A 21,579-nucleotide genomic window follows, 5' to 3' on the forward strand; every position below is an offset into this window, starting at 1 on the left:
CCAGGCAGATCGAAGATATTGGAGCTCTTAAGAAGGAACTATTGATGACTGAAAATGAACATAGAAGTCAAGAAATACATACAAGGCTGCATAACCTGCCATAAAAATAAGAAATCTCGATAAAAGCTGTATAGACTTCTACAATTCAATCCAGGATCAGGGGGACCATAGCAGATCATAACATGCGACCTTATTACCCAATGACCACCATCCCCCGACGAGCGAGGAGAAAAGAAGACAGTGATACTTGTAGTAGTGGACTGCTTCATAAAGCGAGCACACTTTTACTCAGTTGATAATACAGTAACTGCAACACAAGTAGCATCAATCTTCCAGAATGAAATATTTAAACAACATGAAATGTCAGACCAAATTATATCTGACAGAGAAACAGTTCTCAGCCAAGCTCTTTTAAGAGTTTTGCAAACTGTTACACATACACTCTACAATATCCATGGCATATCATTCAGAAATGGATGGACAGACAGAACGAATAAACCAGATACTGGAACAATATCTATGAATGTATTGCAACCACAGACAGAATGATTGGGCACATCTGTTATCCACTGCTGAGTTTGCATACAACAACCAGTCATCTGAAGCAATAACACTGTCACCATTCTTTATCAAATATGGAAGATATTTTTGAACATCTAACGATGTACTAAGGGACATACAACACCCATCACTAGAAGAGTTGTTCAGAGATTGTGAAGAAGCACAAGACCAGGCTAATCTTCACTAGTAATGGCAGCAGAACGTATAAAGTGGTACTTCGATCTCAAAAAGCAAAAAATTCTCTTCAAAAAAGGTGATCTCATAATGCTGAAGGGAACTGACTTACGAGTCAGAACCAAGAGCAAGAAGCTGGCAGCACAGAACTATGGGCCGTATAAGATTCTTAACTTCATAGGTTTCACTTCATTCAAACTACAATTACTGGCAACTATGAATATTCAACCGGTCTTTCATGCCTCTAAGTTAATCATGTTCCATGAAGATTCAGTACCAGGAAGGATCCCACCTATTAACCCACCAGTCATCATAAATGGAGAAATGGAATGAGACATCGAGACAATCCTGGACTCTAGAATCAAATATGGCAAACTTCAGTATTTAGTCAAGTGGCTAGACTATGGCCCGGAAGACAATACTTGGGAACCAGCAGAAAATCTTGACAAAGTCAAAGACATGATTGAAGAATTCTACAAGACACATCCTGAAGCTCCTCGCAAAGCAACACACACATGAAAAGAGCATAACATCTGCCTAAGTGGCCACCCAAATACCTTCCTATTTTTTTGAACACCTAGCCAAGAGAACCAGGTGGCCAACAAAGGGCTTCGACGAGTCAGCTGATTGGGATTTACATTCTACAATAACCATGATCATCCAACCTGGTAAATGCATGCTCATAATGACAGAGCTTGCAATGCCATCACCAGTGAGAACCTACGGACGCATTGCCAGCCATAGCAGCTTAGCACTAAAAGGCATTGATGTAGCTGATGGGGTAATTGACCCAGACTATGAAGGCGAAGTGAAAATCATACTATGTAATGACACTTCAGAGCCATTTGAAGTCAAGGAAGGAGACAGAGTCGTGCAACTCATCTGCGAATTCTTCAAATCAGTGATCTCAATGGAAGCTACTATTCAAAAGAATGACTCAAACAAGAGAATACGAGAGACAAAAAGATTTGGTTCATCAGGACAATGAATTATAAGAAGGGGGTACTGTCACAGTTTCACCAGACGACCTATATATAGAACATAGATACACTTAACTCACACTTATTATTTTGTTTTATCTTATATGTCACATGACAGATCGGTCATCGGCCTTACCATATATATTGCAACATCACGTGACTCATTGGCCTCAGCACCAGCCCTGACTAAATTGCTCAGTCAACTTACCTCAGCTTTGGTCATCTACAGCGAATGACTCAGATAGCGCCACCTAGAGCTCCATCTATTCATAGGCATCAATCATATTATTAGGGACACATCGTATGATGGTAATGCTAGCCAATGGGCACTGTGGAAGATACTTATGTAAGTACGATACAGTAGCATTCCTCACATGTATATAAGACTAGAGTGAAATGGGAGATGGACCTTAGTCGTATTCTTCTTTGTTCAGCGTGACAGCTGCTACAGATCTAACAAGCCTAATACATCTATTCACATCTTATAGCCTCACTCACCACCCAGCTCCGCCACATAAACCAGTGAGTATCAGTGTCGACTGAAGAGGCTTGCTCATCGATGGGCTTCTCGTACAGACCAACCAGTTTTTTACTCCAGATCACCCTTTGAGAGACTGGGGTTTTAGTTTGTCTATCTTTCTCTATGGCGATCCATGACAGTTTAACTAATAGTTGTTGCAATTAAGTTTTCAGTCACCTTGATTTTCACTGTTGCCCTGCTATCTTCAGATTGGCTGCTGCTATACTCACGAATAATATAGCACTAGAAAGTTATCCTTTTCAGCTTTCAATTGAGTACCTCTTGATTAGATATTTATGCTTTGTTTTGAAGGTGTGTGCAATTCTATCAGGCTCATTCATTTATGCCTTTTTGTCACTAACAATCCAAAGCCTCCAAACTTAAAAACCACAGTACTTAGTTAATCAACCCTTTGTCCTAAGCACTGCCTTAAGGCATTAATGTAAACTTTTGATCAAACTTTGATACACAAACCTGTCAATACCCTTTCATTTCTTTTTCAACTGCCTTTACAATTCTGCAATTTGTTTGAATGACCTCTCATACCTTGCTAATGTGTTTTTGGGATGAGTTCAAAGATGATATATGAAATTAAGTTTTGAATATTGATCAGGCCATGTTGCCCAAAATCCCCTTACGAAACAGAAGAGTATTCTCTTTAATCCATCTTCATGTCTGTTGAAAGGTACACTTGAAATTATTATCTTCACACCTTTGCTGTAATGCTTCAAGCCATTCTGAAGCTCAGTTTTCAGAATGGTAACATAAAAAAGGTCAGAGTCATCTTGTTATCAATCTTACAGATATACAGCCTCACATCATGAGTGATCTGTCATCATTTTCATACTACAGCAAATCTGAATCTGTATTCAGCCAAACAAGTTTTAGCCATGCTATATTCAATATTTCAAAGTATTATTTGTATATGTAGTGCATCAGAGTTTGATCAAAAGCATACATACTATACAATATACTCAATGAACATGTTGAGTGTGATTATGTTTATCTATAGCAGACTTTTAGCTTAATGGATAGTTATGAGGGCTACAGAACCTATAAGTATGTCAGCCACTTAGGATTTGAAAACAAGTCTAAGATAATGAAAATCTTTTTTGAGGCCACTCTGAATATTTTGATACAGCTTCAAATGGCAGATATCTTGAAGTATTTTGCTACGATCATCTGCACTGCCATATTTGCAGCATGATTACTACCCATAAGCTTGTAATTTTTCTTGTGAAGTTTAATGGAAGCAACAATATCTTTTAAAACTGCTATCTTTACCTCATAATTCTTTTTGTCCTCTTTCAGTTGATGAATAGCAATGTAATACTGATCAGAATTAAGATCTGGACATGGACTGACAATGAGACTGGCAGCTCCTACTTTCAGAGTTGCTTGCAGACCTGTTAGATATGAGCTGAGCGAAAGATCATGAGTTTCTCACCACTTTTGACATGCATTTTGACCTGCTCATGAGAGGACACCATCGAAACCTTGCTGCAGCCCTTATGACAGAATTTGCATTCTGTGCATCATCTCTTTCCTTTCAGCATGATGCAGTCTAAGTTTTTCCTGAAGCACTGCTCTCATGATCTGCCATAGGCGATGTCACCAGAAATGTCAGAAGCGATGATAGTGAGTGCATCGCTGACTATGCTGTCAGACTTAAAGTTTGCTGACGCATTTCATTTCCCAGTGACAACAAGTGCAGATGGTGACAGCATCCTCACTCCTAGCAACTGCTGATAGCTTGCTGTCACATTTTTGCTAGGAGAAGATAGTGAAAACATCAGTGAGGTCTAACTGACTGACCACTATATAGCATCAACAGCCTACCTGCCACTAATGTTGAGACCCTGAGGCATGCTGTGTCATCCCATCCATGAAGTCACAATCACAGAAGATGAGACATTTGTCATGATGGTGAACTTTGCATTTGAAATAATATGACCTGGCAGGCCACTAGTAGGATGCTTCTTGTCATCCTCAACTAGTGCTTTCTTGTTCACAGTGGGCATATGCTCCTCCAGCTCCATTGCATCATTTATCACAATAGTGGCTCCAGATATGTGATCTGGATAGTATAGAGGGGAACTTCTGAGAAGCTGGCAGTGAGCAGTTTGCTTCGGCATGTGCATCGTGGTGTTCTACAGGTGAAGCATTGTCATTTCTAACATGGTGCGATTTTAGCTTAGCAAATTTGTGATCAGGAACTGACGATATGTCAAATAACTTTTTTACTCTAGAGACAAGCTGGGCATCCTGTGAGAGAGATAAGCAAATCACCAGATAGTGAGATGCTGCATAAAATGGTGGCCACTGCTGGCAAGTCTGCTTGAAGAATCTATAACTAAGCATTTGTCTGCATTGCCCAGTATCCTATTCATCTGTATGTGCTTGTCATTCAAGTTACAGGCCATGGTCGATCACATAGATGTGAGATGTTCAACAAGAGAAGCACAAGAACATTTGAGGTAGAGAACATGGCCAACGGGGCACCTCTAATAGGAAGTACATACTGTGGATTTAAAGGGGTGAAGACGACCAAGCATTCAAAAATAGTCAACTGAGAACAATGATTAGTGCAGAAATGAATGAACAAATGTCACTACCTCAAATGTGAATGCATGACCGTGAAGTGGCACTGTGTCATGATATGATGATCATGGTAGCAGCAGAATCATGGTAGCAGCAGATAAGCTGCATCCTCACACAAACCATCCTATATGATCACCATAGCGATGTTCAATGCCTTCAATTGCATCCTGCCAGCCGCGACATACAGCCATCATGAACACTGCCAAGATTGACATCCTGAAAGTGAAAAGCTCTTCGGAGGTCACTCGAAATATTTTAAACATAGCTCAAAATGGCAGACATCTTGCAGTACTGTAACCTTTCGACCATTGGTTCAGTCATACGTCACACCCTCCTTGAACTGGCGTTGAGTTCAGAGGTCATGCATCACGGGCCCTGAAGTAAAGGCAGTTCAAAGGTCACACCGTCCCGAAGCTTTTTCACGGGCGCTTATGTATTTTCTCCCTCAGAACGCCTCCTCCTACGCTACAATGCCAGTTCTAGTGATGGCTGTCATGTAGAAGGCAAGCGCACCTTCAGACAATTTCGGGCTTATTCACAGCGTGCCAAGCATCCACCAGCGAACTACGCTTCTATCTCGCATGTCCCCACATCAGTATCGAAGTGGATTAACTTTTGCTCCTCCGAGTGACGTTCTTGTTGATCCTCGTTTACAACTTGTCGTATCGCATGTTTAAGAGGCCGATTGATCCCTACATCACATGGTTGGAATAATCCTGTGCAGCCTCCAGGGACATATTCGCGGAGAATCCACGGACAGGTTGCGGGAAGCCAGTTATAGAACTCTTGCCCACGATGGACACTCCAGACGTCGAGACGAAGGATACATGCCTGGTTGTCAGGCAGCTTATAGATTTCCTTTTGACGATTGAACAAGGATTTTGTCAACGTAGCTGCACATGAACGGGAATGTGTATCAGTCTTTGAATAGGTCATCTGCCTCCTGGCGTTTGCGAGTGTCTGCTCGCTCTTGTATATGACAGAACGGTATGCCATGGTTCCATATGTCCTGGCCTTGTCGCATGAATGAATCTCGGCATTGGTCATCAGCATTACCTGAAATTTTCCTTATTGGGGCACGGAGGGACCAACCGAGCTCCATGTGCCAATATTTTCGCATGAATGTATGGCTGCATTTGAATACACTACCATCTTTGGCTTTGGTGCGTAACACTCTGGGCCCGCATTTTCAATATGGCCTATCATGATGGCACGAGCAGCAGCTAGAGATATGCCAACCCGCAACGCAATCAGTTCACCGGGTGATTGCGGCTATGAGTTCAGGTTTAGCTAGTTTGACGATCTGCGCAATCCATTTCAGGTTAAGAGAACGAACCAGAATTCCGACATGATTGGCTCGATGATGGTTTCCGCCTGCTTAGACCATTCTGAATGCTGTCCAGAGCGATCGATCATTCTTCCAATTACTTGTGAGGTGATGCTAGCAAAATCATGGAGATTGCGTGTCTTGAGAGTACGCGCAATGTCTGAGGGAACATTTTTAATGCCGCATGAATTGGCTGTTGACACAATTTGAGAAAGGGTTGAAACAAATCACTACGCTCGCTTGATTGATGCACATGCTTGCGGGGTCACCCAGTTCCGTCAATGTTCTGTCCCAGGTTTGGAATGCTCATGTGGTCGGGACAGCTCAACAATGCTTACTTTGCCGCCAAGCACACACCTGCATTGCCTTATCGCTTTGCTTCCGATGTGCATGAGTCTAAATATAGTGATCGAAAATTACATATTGTCTGACCTTCTTAACCCTGCCATTGCTGTCCCTCCGTCCTGTAAGAATCTCTGTCTGTTACGCTGTGCTTGTTTCCAATGACATGCAGCCTCACGCTGGCATTGTTGCTTGGCCTCGGTGGCTTCACCAGCCTTCTTTCGGCATTTGTCCTCGTATACATACGATCTAACTCGAATTGCTCTGGACTTCTCTGAGAAATTCCTCGCGACTGATGCGATGGAAGTAAGCAAGAAGTGGGCCACTTCCTTTAACTGATTATGAGAGGGCGCTGCTAGTTTCTTTGGTGATATTCCAGAGAGGAAGCTGTGTGGCTGATGTGTTGGTCCGCTCCGTGCTCTGACAGACAAGTCATTAGCATGTGACGCCCATACGGCCACCATACTTAGTTCATGTGACTGTTTACAATACGTGGATACTCCCGCATACGGAACACATCTTTGTGTAAGCTAGACCACAAAGTTCGACTATGTCATATGCTTGATGATGACAACGATGATAGGGCACGAGAAGCTATCATTCTGCAGCCCATGTGGGAGATCATCACCCAGGTTGAACGCGCCCATCCGAGAACATGCTAGCCACCGTTGGATAATTGCGATATCCTGCGAGCGCGGAGCATTGCCTATAGGGTCATCGAACCGAATTTCCCTGCGTTGGATGTCAAGGAGAAAGACGACCTAGTGGGTACGCCCCTTATCATGCCACGGCAGCCACAATAGCTTCAACGTGGCGGAAATTTGGATCCTTTCACCCAGTTTTCGCAGTCGTGAAGTGCTTCTCGGTGGGATGCATATCCCAATCCTGACTGGCAAGCCGTAGTCTTGTGAACTATCATCCATTACTAGCTAATCAATCACTCTGTGGTTTGGTCTCGAAGCAATGATTGCTAGTATTACATACCGGATGTGCCTTGTCAGACACAATAGAGCAGACCCACTGTCTACAACACATAGATACACATGAAAGCTTCCTTTCCACCGCAACACGTCAAACGTTGATAGCTCATCTTCGCGAGACTCTTGGGAAGGTGTTCTAAAGGTCCAAACTTGCTTGAGCATCCACCCCGCTTTATCGAGCATTGGTGGTCAAAAGATCGGAGAGCGGTGACTTAAATTAGATCTTTGATTGAGGCGTCGTGGGGAAGGAGACGAGATGTCAGCCGCCGCGTCAATCTCGATAGCCTGGTCCTCAACCGCTTGTGACATGCAGGGCATGGCTGTCCGTCTGGCAGCTGCAACAAGCACAAGAAAAACCTCGTAAACACAACTATACAGTACATGCGGCAATCTGGGTGCCAAAAATCTACAAATTTGGCAACATACATCTCCCACATAATTGAGCGCCTGAAACTGAACTTTTGGTTCCAGGTCACAGGGGTCTTGAACTACGTCTGGCCCAGTTCAGAGTTCATGCATCACACTCGATGAACCTATGATCGAAAGGTTACAGGATCGCCAAGATTCATGACATGGTAGGAGGGAATTGAATGCTCAGGAAGGGCATTGAAGGGTTTGAGGCCCTCAGTGATGGCCTCAACCAAGTTTTGAATAATCAAAAGCCGTTCTGAGGCCACTCTGAATATTTCAACACAGCTCAAATCATGAAGTTCATAACATTGTGGGGGATATTGAATGCCTAGAAAGAACATCAAAGTGCTTGAGGCCCTGATTTGTGGTCTCAATCACGTTTCAGATAATGAAAAGCTCTTCTACACATATTACACATTGCAAACCTGCAGCATTTCAATGGCCCTCTTACCCAGGTGGGTGTGGAAGAAGCCAGGGGAGAGTCTCAGTGATAGATTGGTGGAAGGGACCCAGAAGTTTGAAGGTGGGTCCTTGATGGTGTGGGGCTGCATGGGCTGGGATGGCGTGGGGTATGCAGGATGGATGCAGACCTTTATCAGCATTGTGAGCTGCAGAATAGCCTGGAGGATTGCGGCAAAGCTGTGGAGGATGTGGTGTTTCAGTAAGACAATGACCCCAAGCACACCAGGCAGACCATCAAGGATTGGTTCAAAAACCATGATTTCAACACTATGATGTATCGGGAGCCATCAAAGAGTTGTGGGATAGAGGAGGGATGGGAGGCTAAGTGTGTCAGAATCTGATTGAAGGTATGCCTCAAGTACTGAGAGTACAAGTTTTATAGAACCCGGATATGTGCCACATAACTGTTGATAAGTGACCCTCGAAGATACTATTGTTTCAAACGAGTCCATTGGTTGGGCATGTTTACTATACAGGTTGAGGTGAGCAATCTTATCAACAGTTTTGTGCACCGTGTATTTCAGTTATGTCAATACTATGCTTTTTTTACATCATATGTCTCTTTACCAAGCAGTAACAACAAAATGCAGTAAGAACATTTTGAAGGAATGACTCTTCCTAACCTCAGGATAGGGGGCGGAAAATGAAACCACTTTGCATGGGGACCAAAAAAGCTGCATAGACGCCCTAAGTCCTCAGTTTTCTACAAACTTTTTCTTCATACCTCAGAAATCGTAATGAAGAGTATCATGACCTCATTAATCGTTCCTGTCAGAAATGTTACAAGAAAATTATCGGCTTTAAGTTAACTTAATGAGAGATTTTCTACCCTTTTGATTATAGTAGATGAAATTCCTTTATTCTGAGAATTCCTGATGCAATATACAGTGACCCACAAAACTATTTATAGGATTGCTCACTCTCAATAGTAAAAATATCTCCTCAATCAATGGATCAAATGAATTATACAAGAGCTCGTTGAATCCCTATTTTTGCGCCTACCAAATCCTTTGCAGCTCTGATTATATTTTTAGCACATTCGATCCTATGATCAACACTTTTGTGGCGCACATCTGCATTTATAATTCACACTTTTCAGTACTTAGTACAGCCTCCCATTCCTTCACCACTTCTTGACATGCTTTGAATTAGATTCTGACACATTTGCTTCCCATTCCTTCTTCTCCACTCTTTTTTATATTCCTTTTAAATTGCTCATGATACTCTGCATGCTCTATGGATTTGAGACCTGAGAATTCGAAGAGTCATGCCATCCTTCTTGCTTGTGTGCTGGGGTCATTGTCTTGCTGGAACACCACTTCATTCATCGTTCTGCTTCAATCCTCCTCAGCTCAGAATGCTGCCATCAATCTTTCAGGATACCCCAGACTATCCGGCCCATACAGCCCCACATTAAGGATCCACCTCCAAACTTCGGAGTTCACTCTACCACCCTATCATTGAGGATCTCTCCTGGCTTTCTTCCACACCCCATTTTGTCCTATCTGAACCATTCTGATAATCTTTGTCTCTCACACCATCCTACCATTTTGCTCCAGTCCTTCACAGGACATGAGTCCATCTCTCCTGCAGAGACTGAAGGCCCACTTCACTACAATGGCCTTTTTTCATCCTCTATGCACCACCTCTGTTCTGCCATCTCCAAGACCTCTGGCTGGTGGTAACCTTTATGATTGACATTTCGGATAAGGAGTGAGTGTTCACTTATGTGCTCATCTGAAAAGCCATCCAGTGAATATGTTTATGATGATGGATGTGTGATATGGTAATTAAAAATAAAGTTTTGATTGTATGTCTGGAGAGCAGAGTTGAGTGTCTTGGCAATAATAGAAATCGATCAAACAGTGTAATCATGCAAAATAATCTCATTGGCACTGAAAAACCTGAAGAATGTTACACCTGGTCAGCACATTTCGCATTTGTATTGATGTTAAGGACAACAGTGATAAACACATCACTGATGGTCTGGTTCCTTGTGCTCAAGCCCAGTTCATATCAAATGGGGTAAGAACAACCACGATGTCTATTCATGCTCTTGAGAGTGCTCATGAATTGTTTAAACTGACAGAATAGAGCTTTCTTGACAAGTTTACTCACATTTACACTGTGATGTCTCATGACTCACCAATAGGAAAAGAGTGTCCTCTTAACTCAGGTTCCTCAAGTTAGATGCTATATAGGATTACAGCTCAATATGCCAGACAATCTGCAGTCTGATCAAAGTTTCTGACCAAATTTATTAATCAATATTACAGCCTTTTTGGTCAGAAAATGTGCGGCTATGAGATAAGAGATGACTTTTATAAGGTCATGTGCTCTACAACTGTGAGATTAAAAAATATTTGCTGGAATCCACTGTCCATGACAATTAGTGAGCTAATGTTGATCAGCATCTAAGGTGGGTCTTGTCACGAATGGACGAAAATACAATAGCAGGATTGATCTCATCCTTGCATCGAAATTGAATGTACGATTCATAAGACAAAAGAGGATAATCTATATAAATTCAACTCACATTTAGAGCTCTTGATCTAACCAGATTCATCTTATCATTTCGAGACATATATTCCAGTGAAGTATACATCATTTTTCACGTCAAACATAATGAAGAGATGCATGAGATTGTATAGAATGACAAGTTTCCCACATAGCACAGTCTGCACCTAGCTAAAAACTCGATCTGCAGACAGACTAAAGGTCGCACTCTCATGCAAGCTAATATATGACTTAAGTCTTGCCATTAGCTCCTAGATCAGGCCTGCATCATACTCTTCTTATCATCTACTATAACCGCAGTCGTTATGGGCAAATCGTAGCTTGCACTATTTCATATGGGGTAATGGCATGTTGCCCAGGGATCTCTAAGGATGAGCTATCAAAAACCACATCCAGACTCTGCTCACACAATGTTTTAAATTTTGCTGGGTCGAGTTACAAAATAGAAACTGTAGATACACACCCGTATACCATTCTTTGAAGTAATAGGAAGTGCATCAGCATCCGGCAATGTGATTAATAGAGAGCAAATATACTTGTGTTTGCCTTATCAAACATGTAAAAAAATTGGCAAGGAGAACATTTCAAAAATCTGACTTGTCACAAATTCATTCAATTTATTGCTAATAGATGTCCTGAAATATATGGTATTCAGTAAAAAGGTTATTTATATTTATTTCAATTGAAGTCAGTTGAAATACACTCAGGTATATGGTAAGCGATGAGGAACAGTCCATCTTTCTTTTTGTCATTGATGTTTTTCACATCACTGACACAATTTTAGTGAAACTCTTTATTTTATTGTTATGTTGGCTGCTATCAATGCTCTAGTTCAGTGAAACTCTGTATTTCATTGTTATGTTGGCTGCTATCGATGCTCTAGTTTATCTCCTTCTATGATTTACAGGACACAATTAGCACATTTGGTGAGATATAATCTTCATGGAGCTGGCAACAACTGATGGAGACACCAATATGGTTGGCTAACAAAAGTGTATCCAGGGCAAGCTTCTGTTAACATGAATTTGTTGCATTAGTAGACATTTATAAACACATGCACTGTTTTCTAATGTTAAAGTATTTACAATTATGTTATTGTATCGCATTCGATCAGTCATGTTAACAATCCTTGCAGTGAAGTGAAACCCATCAAAATAGATAATATCACACAAGCCATATTTTGTGCCTTGTTCTTCAATGTACACAGCAGAATCTAGCTGAATTTGCTTCTGATTTGTTATAAATGCTAAGAAGTTAGGATTATTGGCAAATACATACATATTTTCTGATCAGTCTTTCATGGCAGCTTTGGCATGTGAAGTAAGTCTTTTTAGAAAAAAGGGGTTGCAGCCAATCTAAAATTTTTTTGAACAACCTAACTTGTTAGAGGACTCTTCAGAGTAATAAACTGCAGTTCCATAAATAAATGAAAGCATCTTCTGCATTCATGACCACATTGTAGTGGTGATAATGAAGGTGAATGATAACATTAAAAGATGAAGACTGAAAGACAGCAGAACACAAGCTTTAGATATCTGTGTCATCTTTTCAGTGATATATAATGCTGCAGGGTCTGCAATATTTAAAATGTAGAAGAGCTTTTCATTATCTGAAACTTGGTTGAGGCCACCATTCAGAGCCCTCAAGCCCTCTGATGCCCTTTCTGGACATTCAATTCCCCTCTCACAATGTCATGAACCTTTGTAGTACTGCATAATTTGAGCTGTGTCAAAATATCAAAGTGACCTCAGAAGAGCTTTTCATTATCTTAAACTTGGTTTGCAAATCCTGGGTGGATGGCATATTTATAGATCCTGTAGCCCTCACAATTATTCACTCTTTTAAGCTGAAAGTCTGCTATAGATAGATATAATCACACTCACCATGTTCATTGAGTATATTGCATAGTATGTATGCTTTTGATCAAACACTGATGCACTATACAAATCATTATCTGAAACATTAAACATAGCACAGGTAGAACTTGTCTGGCTCAATATATTCAGATATGCTATATCGTCAAGACTTGGATAAGAGGGCCATTTCTGACAGGAACGATTTCTGAGGTCCTGAAATTTACTTGTACTTTTATGAGTTTGTTGTGATAGTTATTGAAGCCACATGTAACTGCTCTTGAAGAGAAGAATGATAATGTCCAGATGGAGATGCTTGTTACCTCTAGGCCAATAACATGTTCATGTTGATGACAAACTCCGAATGCAGATAACCATCACTTTTATACAATTATCATTATATAATCATCTTTAACAACAGTTTTTTTTTACAACTTTAATAATTTTTATAATCACTCTCATACTTCCATGACTACAATCATCTTCAATGACAGTTTATTTCACACCTTTAACAATATTTATCATTGATTTATTTGAATTATTTTTATAAAATTCATTTTTACTATTAAAATTGTACAATATTCATTTTTCCCATTACTTCATTTGAATTAATTTTAACAGCAAGTTTGAACCATCACTCTTATCCACAATGACTATAGTTATCTTTAACAACAGTTGTTTTTACAACTTTTAAAATTTTTATCATCACTCTCATACTATCATGACTACAATCATCTTTAACAACAGTTTTATCTCATTTTTAACAACAGTTGTTTTTACAACTTTAACAATTTTTAAGATCACTTTATTTGAATTATTTTTACAAATGTCTCAGATTCTTATTTTAATGGGGTGGCCTTTGTATGGTCTGGATGCCTGAACTCACCACATCTTCACACATCCATAGCTGTAAGTGATGGTATGTGCTACAGAGAAATTGCACACTCAACTTCTGTCATGACTTTCACTCTCCTTGTCATAAGTATGCACAGCCTCAAAGATGCTATGTCTCAGACATGCCTCTTGAACCGCAACCACCACCATCTATGCGGGCGCCTGCGGCGCCCATCGTGCCTCCACCTTATGTTCCTGTTCTCGCCTTCTATCATGCACTCAAACTTTTCGTCACCTTGTGCAGACCCTCCAAATCACCCGCTGGTAATATGGTGAGCCAGTTGGAACTTGCCCTGAAGGTCCTCGACGACGTGTCAGGCTGGTTCGCCAGCCTCAACCCCACCGACCCTCTCTTGGCATCCGTACTGGCTAATGCGGCCCTCTACGACATGCTGGCATCTCGACTTCGGACCCCCTCCACTGCACCAGCCCCTTCGCCTGCAGTCGATGAAGTCGCCGCTGCTATACTTGCCCTTCGCAATGACCTGGGAACCCGGCTCACCGCTCTCGAAGTACGCGTGAGTCAGGACATTGCTGCGCTGGCTTCTGTCAGTCGCACCCCAGTCCCACCTCAGACAAAGGTCAGCCGTACCCGGTCTTATGTGACGGCAGTCACCTCCTCGCACCCGGCTGATTCCGCGCGTACGCCGAACCCTCCATCCCGCCCCAAGGCTCCTGAGCCCAAGCACGCACCGCCACCTAAGCGTGCTCCTGCGCCCGTGAGGTATGTGGTTCGATGTTCGGGCAAGATGCCTGAACGCCTCGTCTCGACCCCTCCTGCTGTCACGCTGAACGACGTTAACCGGGCCCTGGCACTGATCCCGACTGTGGAGGGCCTCATCGCCCTAGCTGCCTACCCCAGCACCGCCGGCAACCTCGTTCTCGTCTTCCCACCTGCCACCTCGCACACCTGCATCGACGCTCACCTCCCGACCATTCGCCTCACTTTGGGGATCAGCGCCGACCAAAATATCTCCAGGGATAGTAAGTGGTCGTGCGTCCTCCTCGACAACGTGTACACTAGGACCTCCCCCAGTGCCGAGGTCCACTCTTCCTCTGCCTTGTCAGAGGAGCTCCTCAGGAATCTGGCCATCAAGTGCCTCTCCATCACCCAACCTCCACGCTGGGCACGTCGACCTGAGCTCATCGACGGTGCCCGCTCGTCCGTCGTACTCGGCTTTGAGGACCTGGAAGGCACCGCTCTGGCCACCATCCTCCACACCTCCCTCTTCGCTTTCGGTGCACCCGTCACTACGTCGTGATGGCGTGAGAAGCTGCATCTCCGACAGTGTACGAGGTGTTGGGCATATGGCCACCTTTCCCAAGGGTGTACCAGACGGCTCTGCTGCCATATGTGTGCCGACCGTCATCATGAAGATTCGCATCGTTCTTGATGCACCTCTTGTACGAAGGAGAATCGTGCTGCCTCCGAACTTTGCCCGCACTCGCGGTGCATCAACTGTCGTGGTCTCCACCACGCAGACTCGATCCAGTGCCCAAAGCAGGCCGAGTACTGACCTCCCACTGCCCTCAACACTGACCTACTCGGTGCAGGCGCGATCAGCTCTCCCACCGCTGGCCCATCTTTGAAGGTGCATGATAGTGATGTGGACATTGTCATGTAGTTGTTTATCCGAGCGACCGGTTTATTTTTGCATTTACTGCCTCCCCTATATCGCCTTCACACTTGTTGGCGATTTGCTCTTAGTTACAATGTTCCGTGTATCTTCGGGTCACCAGGACGCACATAGCGTGGGGTATGAATAAATGTTCAAAAAAAAAAAAAAGTCTCAGATCCCTACCTTGATGGGGTGGCTGTTGTATGGTCTGGATGCCTCAACTGATTATGCTTGTTACCTCTAGGCCCATAACATGATCATGTTGATTATAAACTCAGGATGCAGAAGATTTTATAGATAATTTTGGCCTAGATCGTATTGTCAATCTAATGGACCAGTTCCTCGATGACCCAACTCCAGCACCATCATCTATAATTGGCACTGATTTTTCTCATCTGGCTTTGATTCAATTGACCCCTTCATTGTCGATGCAGCATGCATCAATCACTCCCTTAAAAGTGATGAGTGATAGAAATGCTACACCTGGGTCTTCAAGATCACTGACTATTCATATTTCAAGGTGATCAGCCAATGAGTGAAAGCTGATAACCCCACTGCCTCCCCCTGTTCACATGCAGAACACATTTAAATGAGCCACAGTTTAGCCTCTTGCTGAGGAGGAAAAAGAAGCATCATTCTCAATGGAGGTATACTTATTGAACTTCTATAATGACTTTCACTCTCCTCACTATAAGTATTCCCATCCTCATGGTTGCTTGCATGTCAATGCATTTCTCGTACAGTGACATTAATCCGCTACAGCCTCAAAAGATGCTTATCTCAGGTCCCTATCTTGATGAGGTGGCCATTGTATAGTCTAGATGCCTCAATGGACCAATTCCTCCATGACTCATGCATGCCAATGCATCCCTCATGCAGTGACACTGACTTTCTAGATTCCTATCACAAACTCAGAATGCAGGAGATTCTATAGATGATTTTGAACTAGGTCTTATGGTCGATCCAATGGACCAGTCCCTCGATGACCCATCCATGCCAATGCATCTCTCATGCAGTGGCACTGGTGAGTCACACAGTTAGATTCAGGCTCAACGAGGAAGCACCTGATCAGCCAGTCACTGGTCTATCCAGATCTCAAACTGTTGCTACATTGAAGGAGTCACCTCCAAAGAAGAGACAGGTCGTCAAGTTTGATGGTGTAATTATTGCTAGGACAGAACTCACCATTGACCTGCCACAGCCTCAAAGATGCTATGTTCCATGTCCCTATTTTGATGGGATGGTCGTTGTATGGTCTGTATGGATACAAGGTGAGAGAAGGTAAACATAACATATGTGACACTATGTTACTGCTTCTGTGATACTTTGCCCAACTTTTGGCTATGCTTAACACTAGTTTCACTGCTGCTGACATTGAAAACCTCACACATGCCATTGAATCATTAAATGGTTGTTCATGAGTTAGTAATCTAAAAATTGTTAAAGTTGTTAAAACAATTGTTGTTAAAGATTATTGTATAATAATAATTGTATATAAGTGATGGTACAAACTTGCTGTTGAGAAGAAGGTAAAAAATGTTAAAGATTATCAAAATAACTTCAATAGAGCAATGATAAAAATTGATATTATAAAGACAATTCAAATAAAGTGATAATCAAAATTGTTTTAGTTTTTTAAAACTTTTCTGTGATCAAAGGTAATTATACTCATGATTGTATAAGGGTGAGAGTAAATACTTGCTATTGAAAAGTGAATGTAGATAGTTTTGAGAATTGTAAAAATGAATAGTGATGATCAAAATTGTTTTGAAAATGTAAAAACAACTGTTGTTAAAGATGATGATGTGATGATGATTGTATAAAAGTGATGGTAAAAACTTGCTATTAAAAAAGTGAATATAAAAAACTTTAATATTGTAAAAATAATTTGAATTAAGTAATGATTAGAATTGATATTGTAAGAATAATTTAAACAGAGTGATGATACAAATGGTTAAAGTTGCTAGAAAAACTGTTGTTGAAGATGATTATAGTAAAGGTTGCATGAGAGTGATGATAAAAGTGTTGAAGTTTTTGTCATGGTCATATGAGAGTGATGGTGTAACTTGCTGTTGAAAACATGAAACATTGTGATTATTCATTCAATGATAATATAAGATGGATGCATGATTGTAGAAAATTTTGAATGCAGTGATAATAAAAGTTTTATATTGTCAATGATGATTATAGTCATGGTTGTGTGAGAGTGATGGTAAATAATTGCTTTTGAAAAAGTTAAGATAAAAAGTTTTAAAAGGTGCAAGTATTTTGTAAAGATAATACAATCATAGATGCGTAATTATATAGATTGTCAAATGAAGTGAAAATAAAATGGTTTAAGCTTGTCTTTTAGCTTTTGTTGAACTGTAATCATACTTGCATGTTTTTTTATCGGAGATGATTACAATCATAGTTACATGACAGTAACGATAAAAGTTGTAAGGTGTTTTAAAAATTATATGTTGTCAAAGGTGATTGTAACAGTCACATCAGTGATCATAAAAAGTTATAAGGGCTTTTTTAATAATGTTTGTCAAAGATACTTACAACTACAGTTTGAGCAGTATACACATTGCTGGAGTGATTGACTCATGGTGCATAAATGTGTGCAAGAAAGTGATATGAGGTCAAATGGGTATTGAGATCAGGCGAAGAAGATGAGCAAATGGAAATTATATTACTAGTTGAGAAGGTCTTAGTAGTAAACTTCAGACCAGCACAATGAAGGTGAGACATTCAGAAAAGTTTAGTGTAGATTGCCACAGAGCTAACTCTACGATGCGCTTTACTGAGGAGAGTAGGATGTGCCATCTTGAGAGGATCTTCTAATGTTGAAGTATTACTGGTGACAATTCCATCATTGTACCATGTCTGACCATTCATATCAATAATCCTTGCAGTGAAATGAAAGCCACCAAAATAAATAATACCACACAAGCAAAATCTTGTGCCTTCTTCACCGATGTACACCGTAGGATCTAGCTGAAGTTGCTTACCATTCGTTATGAATGCCATGAAGTTTGAGGTATTGACAAAGACATATCTTCTCACTAGTCTTGTGCAGCAGGTTTGGCATGACAACTGAGTCTTTCTGAGAAAAAGAGCTTGCAGCCCCTCTGATAGCTTTCTGTTTTTTTTGAGGAACCTAACTTAGCAGAGGATTCTCTCCAGATGGGCAAACTGCAGTTCCATAGATAAATGGAAGTGTTTTCTGTATTTACATTGACATTGCAGTGGAGGCAGTGAAGATGGACGGTAACGTTGGAGGATGAAGGCTCAAACATAGCAGAACACAAACTGTAGATGTCCGTGCCTTCTTTTTCCATGGCAGGAAATGTCGCAGGATGTGCGATTTGCAATTTTGCATGGATAGCATCTCTTGCATGTTCCATAGAATGTTTACCAGTGAGTATCTTTGTGAAGACATTAGTGAACTTATGGAGAAAGTCATTCTGGTTCTTGACAGTATCATTCCATTGCTGTGAACAATCTGTGAACACCTTGAGCAGTATGGAGAAAAGGCTATCATATGCGCAACTGTAGTTGTTCTCATCCCATATAAAACTGACAGGGCTTGAGTATAATGAAAGGGGTGAAGCGGTCCTCATCTTTTTGTCATCGAGGCCTGTTTCATCACTGACACGCATGCGCTTTTTCTTTTTTTCACCCTGGTCATTGCTAACAGTGAGCAAAGCTTTTATTCTTTTAGCAGGCAGATGCTTATACACGGGTTTAAGTTCCTTCAGTTTATCCTGTGCTAGTGAGGTTTTTTTTTGCATCATCACTACGTCTAGTTGGTTTACTGACAATTTGCCAGGGACTGTCAGGCTCTGGATCATTCAGTGGGTATGGGTCTTCATTAGACCACTTAAGAGATCTGTGCATTGTTTTGAAGATGTACTGGGTTCCTTTCCATGATCTATAGGATACTATGAGAGGATTTCTGGTTATGCCTTGAACTATGTCTGGCAACTTCTTATTATATCGAAGGGTTGTGATCTCATCCAGAAGTTCAAGGTCTCTAAATTCTTGCCTGAGTGAATCAGAGATGCCCTTCATCAGTTTATGGTCATCAAAGCCTTGAACAATTATGGTCCCTTTGTATATTGATCCCCCTAGAAAGGCACATGTATATGGACTGATGAGACCTGCAGTTTTGGAGATCACACACATTGTCGGGCCTGGTCCTGAGAGGTGAAGTCGGTCATTGCAAAATTGGGTATGACTGTCACCTGATCTCTTACAATAGTGATCATCTGATCATTTGGCATGATGCAAGTGATTTTCATGGGCTGATGACTTATGGAGATCACATTTTCTAGTAGCCCGTCCAATTTGATAGGTGTAGGAGGAGAGGTTAGCTGAACAAAGAGTGTGTCTAGGGCCAGCTTATTATCCTCCAGAGGTCTTGCCTTCTACCCAGCCACTACACTCTCTGCACCATTGGTCACACAACACTCTGTAGCCTCATTGGTCCTAATCATGACTGGCATGCTGAGGCATAGGGTTAATTTACCAAGATGGTTATCAGTGCAATCATGAAGGAGATTTTACAAAACCTGTTGTGTCTCAGGATCTATCACGTTAGTTGACCTCTGTGAATTTACAGCAGCGTGTTTTGTTTTTCTCCTCTTTTCCTCTGCATCTGATCTCCACTCATCCTGAGAATAAAATGTAATAAGTTGTCGTCCTGTCTCTGGCAAAGCGGGCACAGCCAAGCTCATTTATTTTGTCTCTGTAAGCGTTCCAGGCCATGATGATCGAGACATTTCTGAATCTCAGTTGATTCAACTTTGGCTTGTCTGCAGCATGACCTGCTATATGTCTTTTTAGATGCTGTATGTCTGCCTGGGTACAGGACTTATATCTTAGATTTTCTAAAGCCTTTCGCATCTTTGCATCATCAGGGGTTTGCTGCTTTTGCCTCATATTCTCTCTCAAAATCACCATGGTGGTGAACTGGGCCAAAGTGCCTTGCCTGTGAATGATTCTTATTCAAAATGACTGCTGGTGGTGTGCAGTACTGATCTTACTTTATGAGAGTACAATGAATGTCCTGACCCCACAGGGGAAAGCTGTGCAAAGTCTCCTGAAAAAATCATGTTTATTCCTCTGAATGATTTTCCCTCATTTTTTACCACTGAGCACATTCTCGAGCATATTTTGTACAAGTTGTGACAGTCTACCATTGACACCTCATCTAAAAAAATATACTCGACACACTGAAGACACGCTCTCACTTGAAGGAAGCTGACAGCTGATTCTGAAGTATACTTGCTCATTCCTAGTATAGAGTGGTATGTTGAGCTGGCAATCAAAGTGACAGCAGATTCAGTCAGAGCCATACAGAGCAATCGATAACCCTCTTTTCATTCATTGAAGAAGTGAATCAATGTCTTTATGACCTGAGATTTACCTGTTTCTGCCATCCCACTGAGGTACATCTTTAACTGTTCTCCACTGAGATTCATGGCATGATTGGCAACAATTCTGAATGCACATTCCTGTTCTTTATTTAGATTGAAGAGGCTGCTAGTATCGTCGATGAGCTTTTGGTCTTTTTACTCTTTCACCTTGAAACCCTTCTTCAGATAAAGCATGTCAATCACTTTGACCACATCTACATATTTCTCTACTGCAGCTCCAGTTGCCTTGTTAACAACATTGTTTGCAACTGCTTGATCAGTCCGAGACTGTATGATTTCTTGCTTTCGATCAGCAAGAAGTGATCACCACCCCAAAGCTGTGTGTCCCTTTCTGTCACAAAATGCAGTAGATGGTAAATGCATTTCCACAGCATCACAGCCTTCTGGAAGATTGTCCATCCATCCAGAAGTGTGCATGATATTTTTCGCGTGCATCATGTGTGCCAAGTGCAATTGAGCCTTAGTTCCCAAGTTATCCCACTCAGAAACATTGTCTAGAACATCATAGTCTGCCGTAACTTCGTCAGCATTATCTTGTCTTCAATAACCATCATCGAGTGCCTCCATATCATTGTTGTTCATGCTAAATGGCATACCCTCAATTTTTGTGTCTGCTTTTTATAACTTTGCAAAATTGTCTCTGTCATCATTACACTCATATCTGATGTGCATATAGTCCATGACTTGTCTCTGTCTGTTGATAAAATGATGCTGCTCAAACGTCTCATTTCATGACATCATATGATCAGGTTTAAGGTCTTGTCCTGACCTCCAGGGCTTGAATAAGGTTAGCATAGTCATGCAGTACTCCTCTCAGTTGCTGCTGTCTCTACAAGGCAGTGCACCACCAATGAAATTGGGAATCATGCTCTCATCCTCAGGCAGCAACCTTACTTCCTTGGATGGATATTG

The 21,579-nt window shown here is 41.6% G+C and overlaps 3 protein-coding genes across 3 annotated transcripts; all 3 read right to left on the minus strand.

The window, feature by feature from the left end:
- Positions 1-5,454: 5,454 nt before the first annotated feature.
- On the minus strand, positions 5,455-5,709 carry LAESUDRAFT_627188 (uncharacterized protein; the record flags this gene model as incomplete). The annotated part of the gene is made up of 1 exon (XM_040903349.1): positions 5,455-5,709. A coding segment is annotated over one exon (255 nt), but the record flags the coding sequence as incomplete, so codon positions are not given.
- A 12,268-nt stretch (positions 5,710-17,977) lies between these two features.
- LAESUDRAFT_644954 (uncharacterized protein) lies at positions 17,978-18,256 on the minus strand (the record flags this gene model as incomplete). Its single annotated transcript, XM_040903887.1, has 1 exon — positions 17,978-18,256. One exon carries the CDS (start codon positions 18,254-18,256, stop codon positions 17,978-17,980), a length of 279 nt encoding a protein of 92 aa, XP_040768164.1.
- Positions 18,257-18,690: 434 nt separating this feature from the next.
- On the minus strand, positions 18,691-19,279 carry LAESUDRAFT_614928 (uncharacterized protein; the record flags this gene model as incomplete). Its single annotated transcript, XM_040903199.1, has 2 exons — positions 18,691-18,998; positions 19,045-19,279. Coding segments are annotated over 2 exons (543 nt in total), but the record flags the coding sequence as incomplete, so codon positions are not given.
- Positions 19,280-21,579: the final 2,300 nt, after the last annotated feature.

Source organism: Laetiporus sulphureus (assembly GCF_001632365.1).
Source record: "Laetiporus sulphureus 93-53 unplaced genomic scaffold LAESUscaffold_5, whole genome shotgun sequence".
Classification (NCBI taxonomy): Eukaryota; Fungi; Basidiomycota; class Agaricomycetes; order Polyporales; family Laetiporaceae; genus Laetiporus; species Laetiporus sulphureus.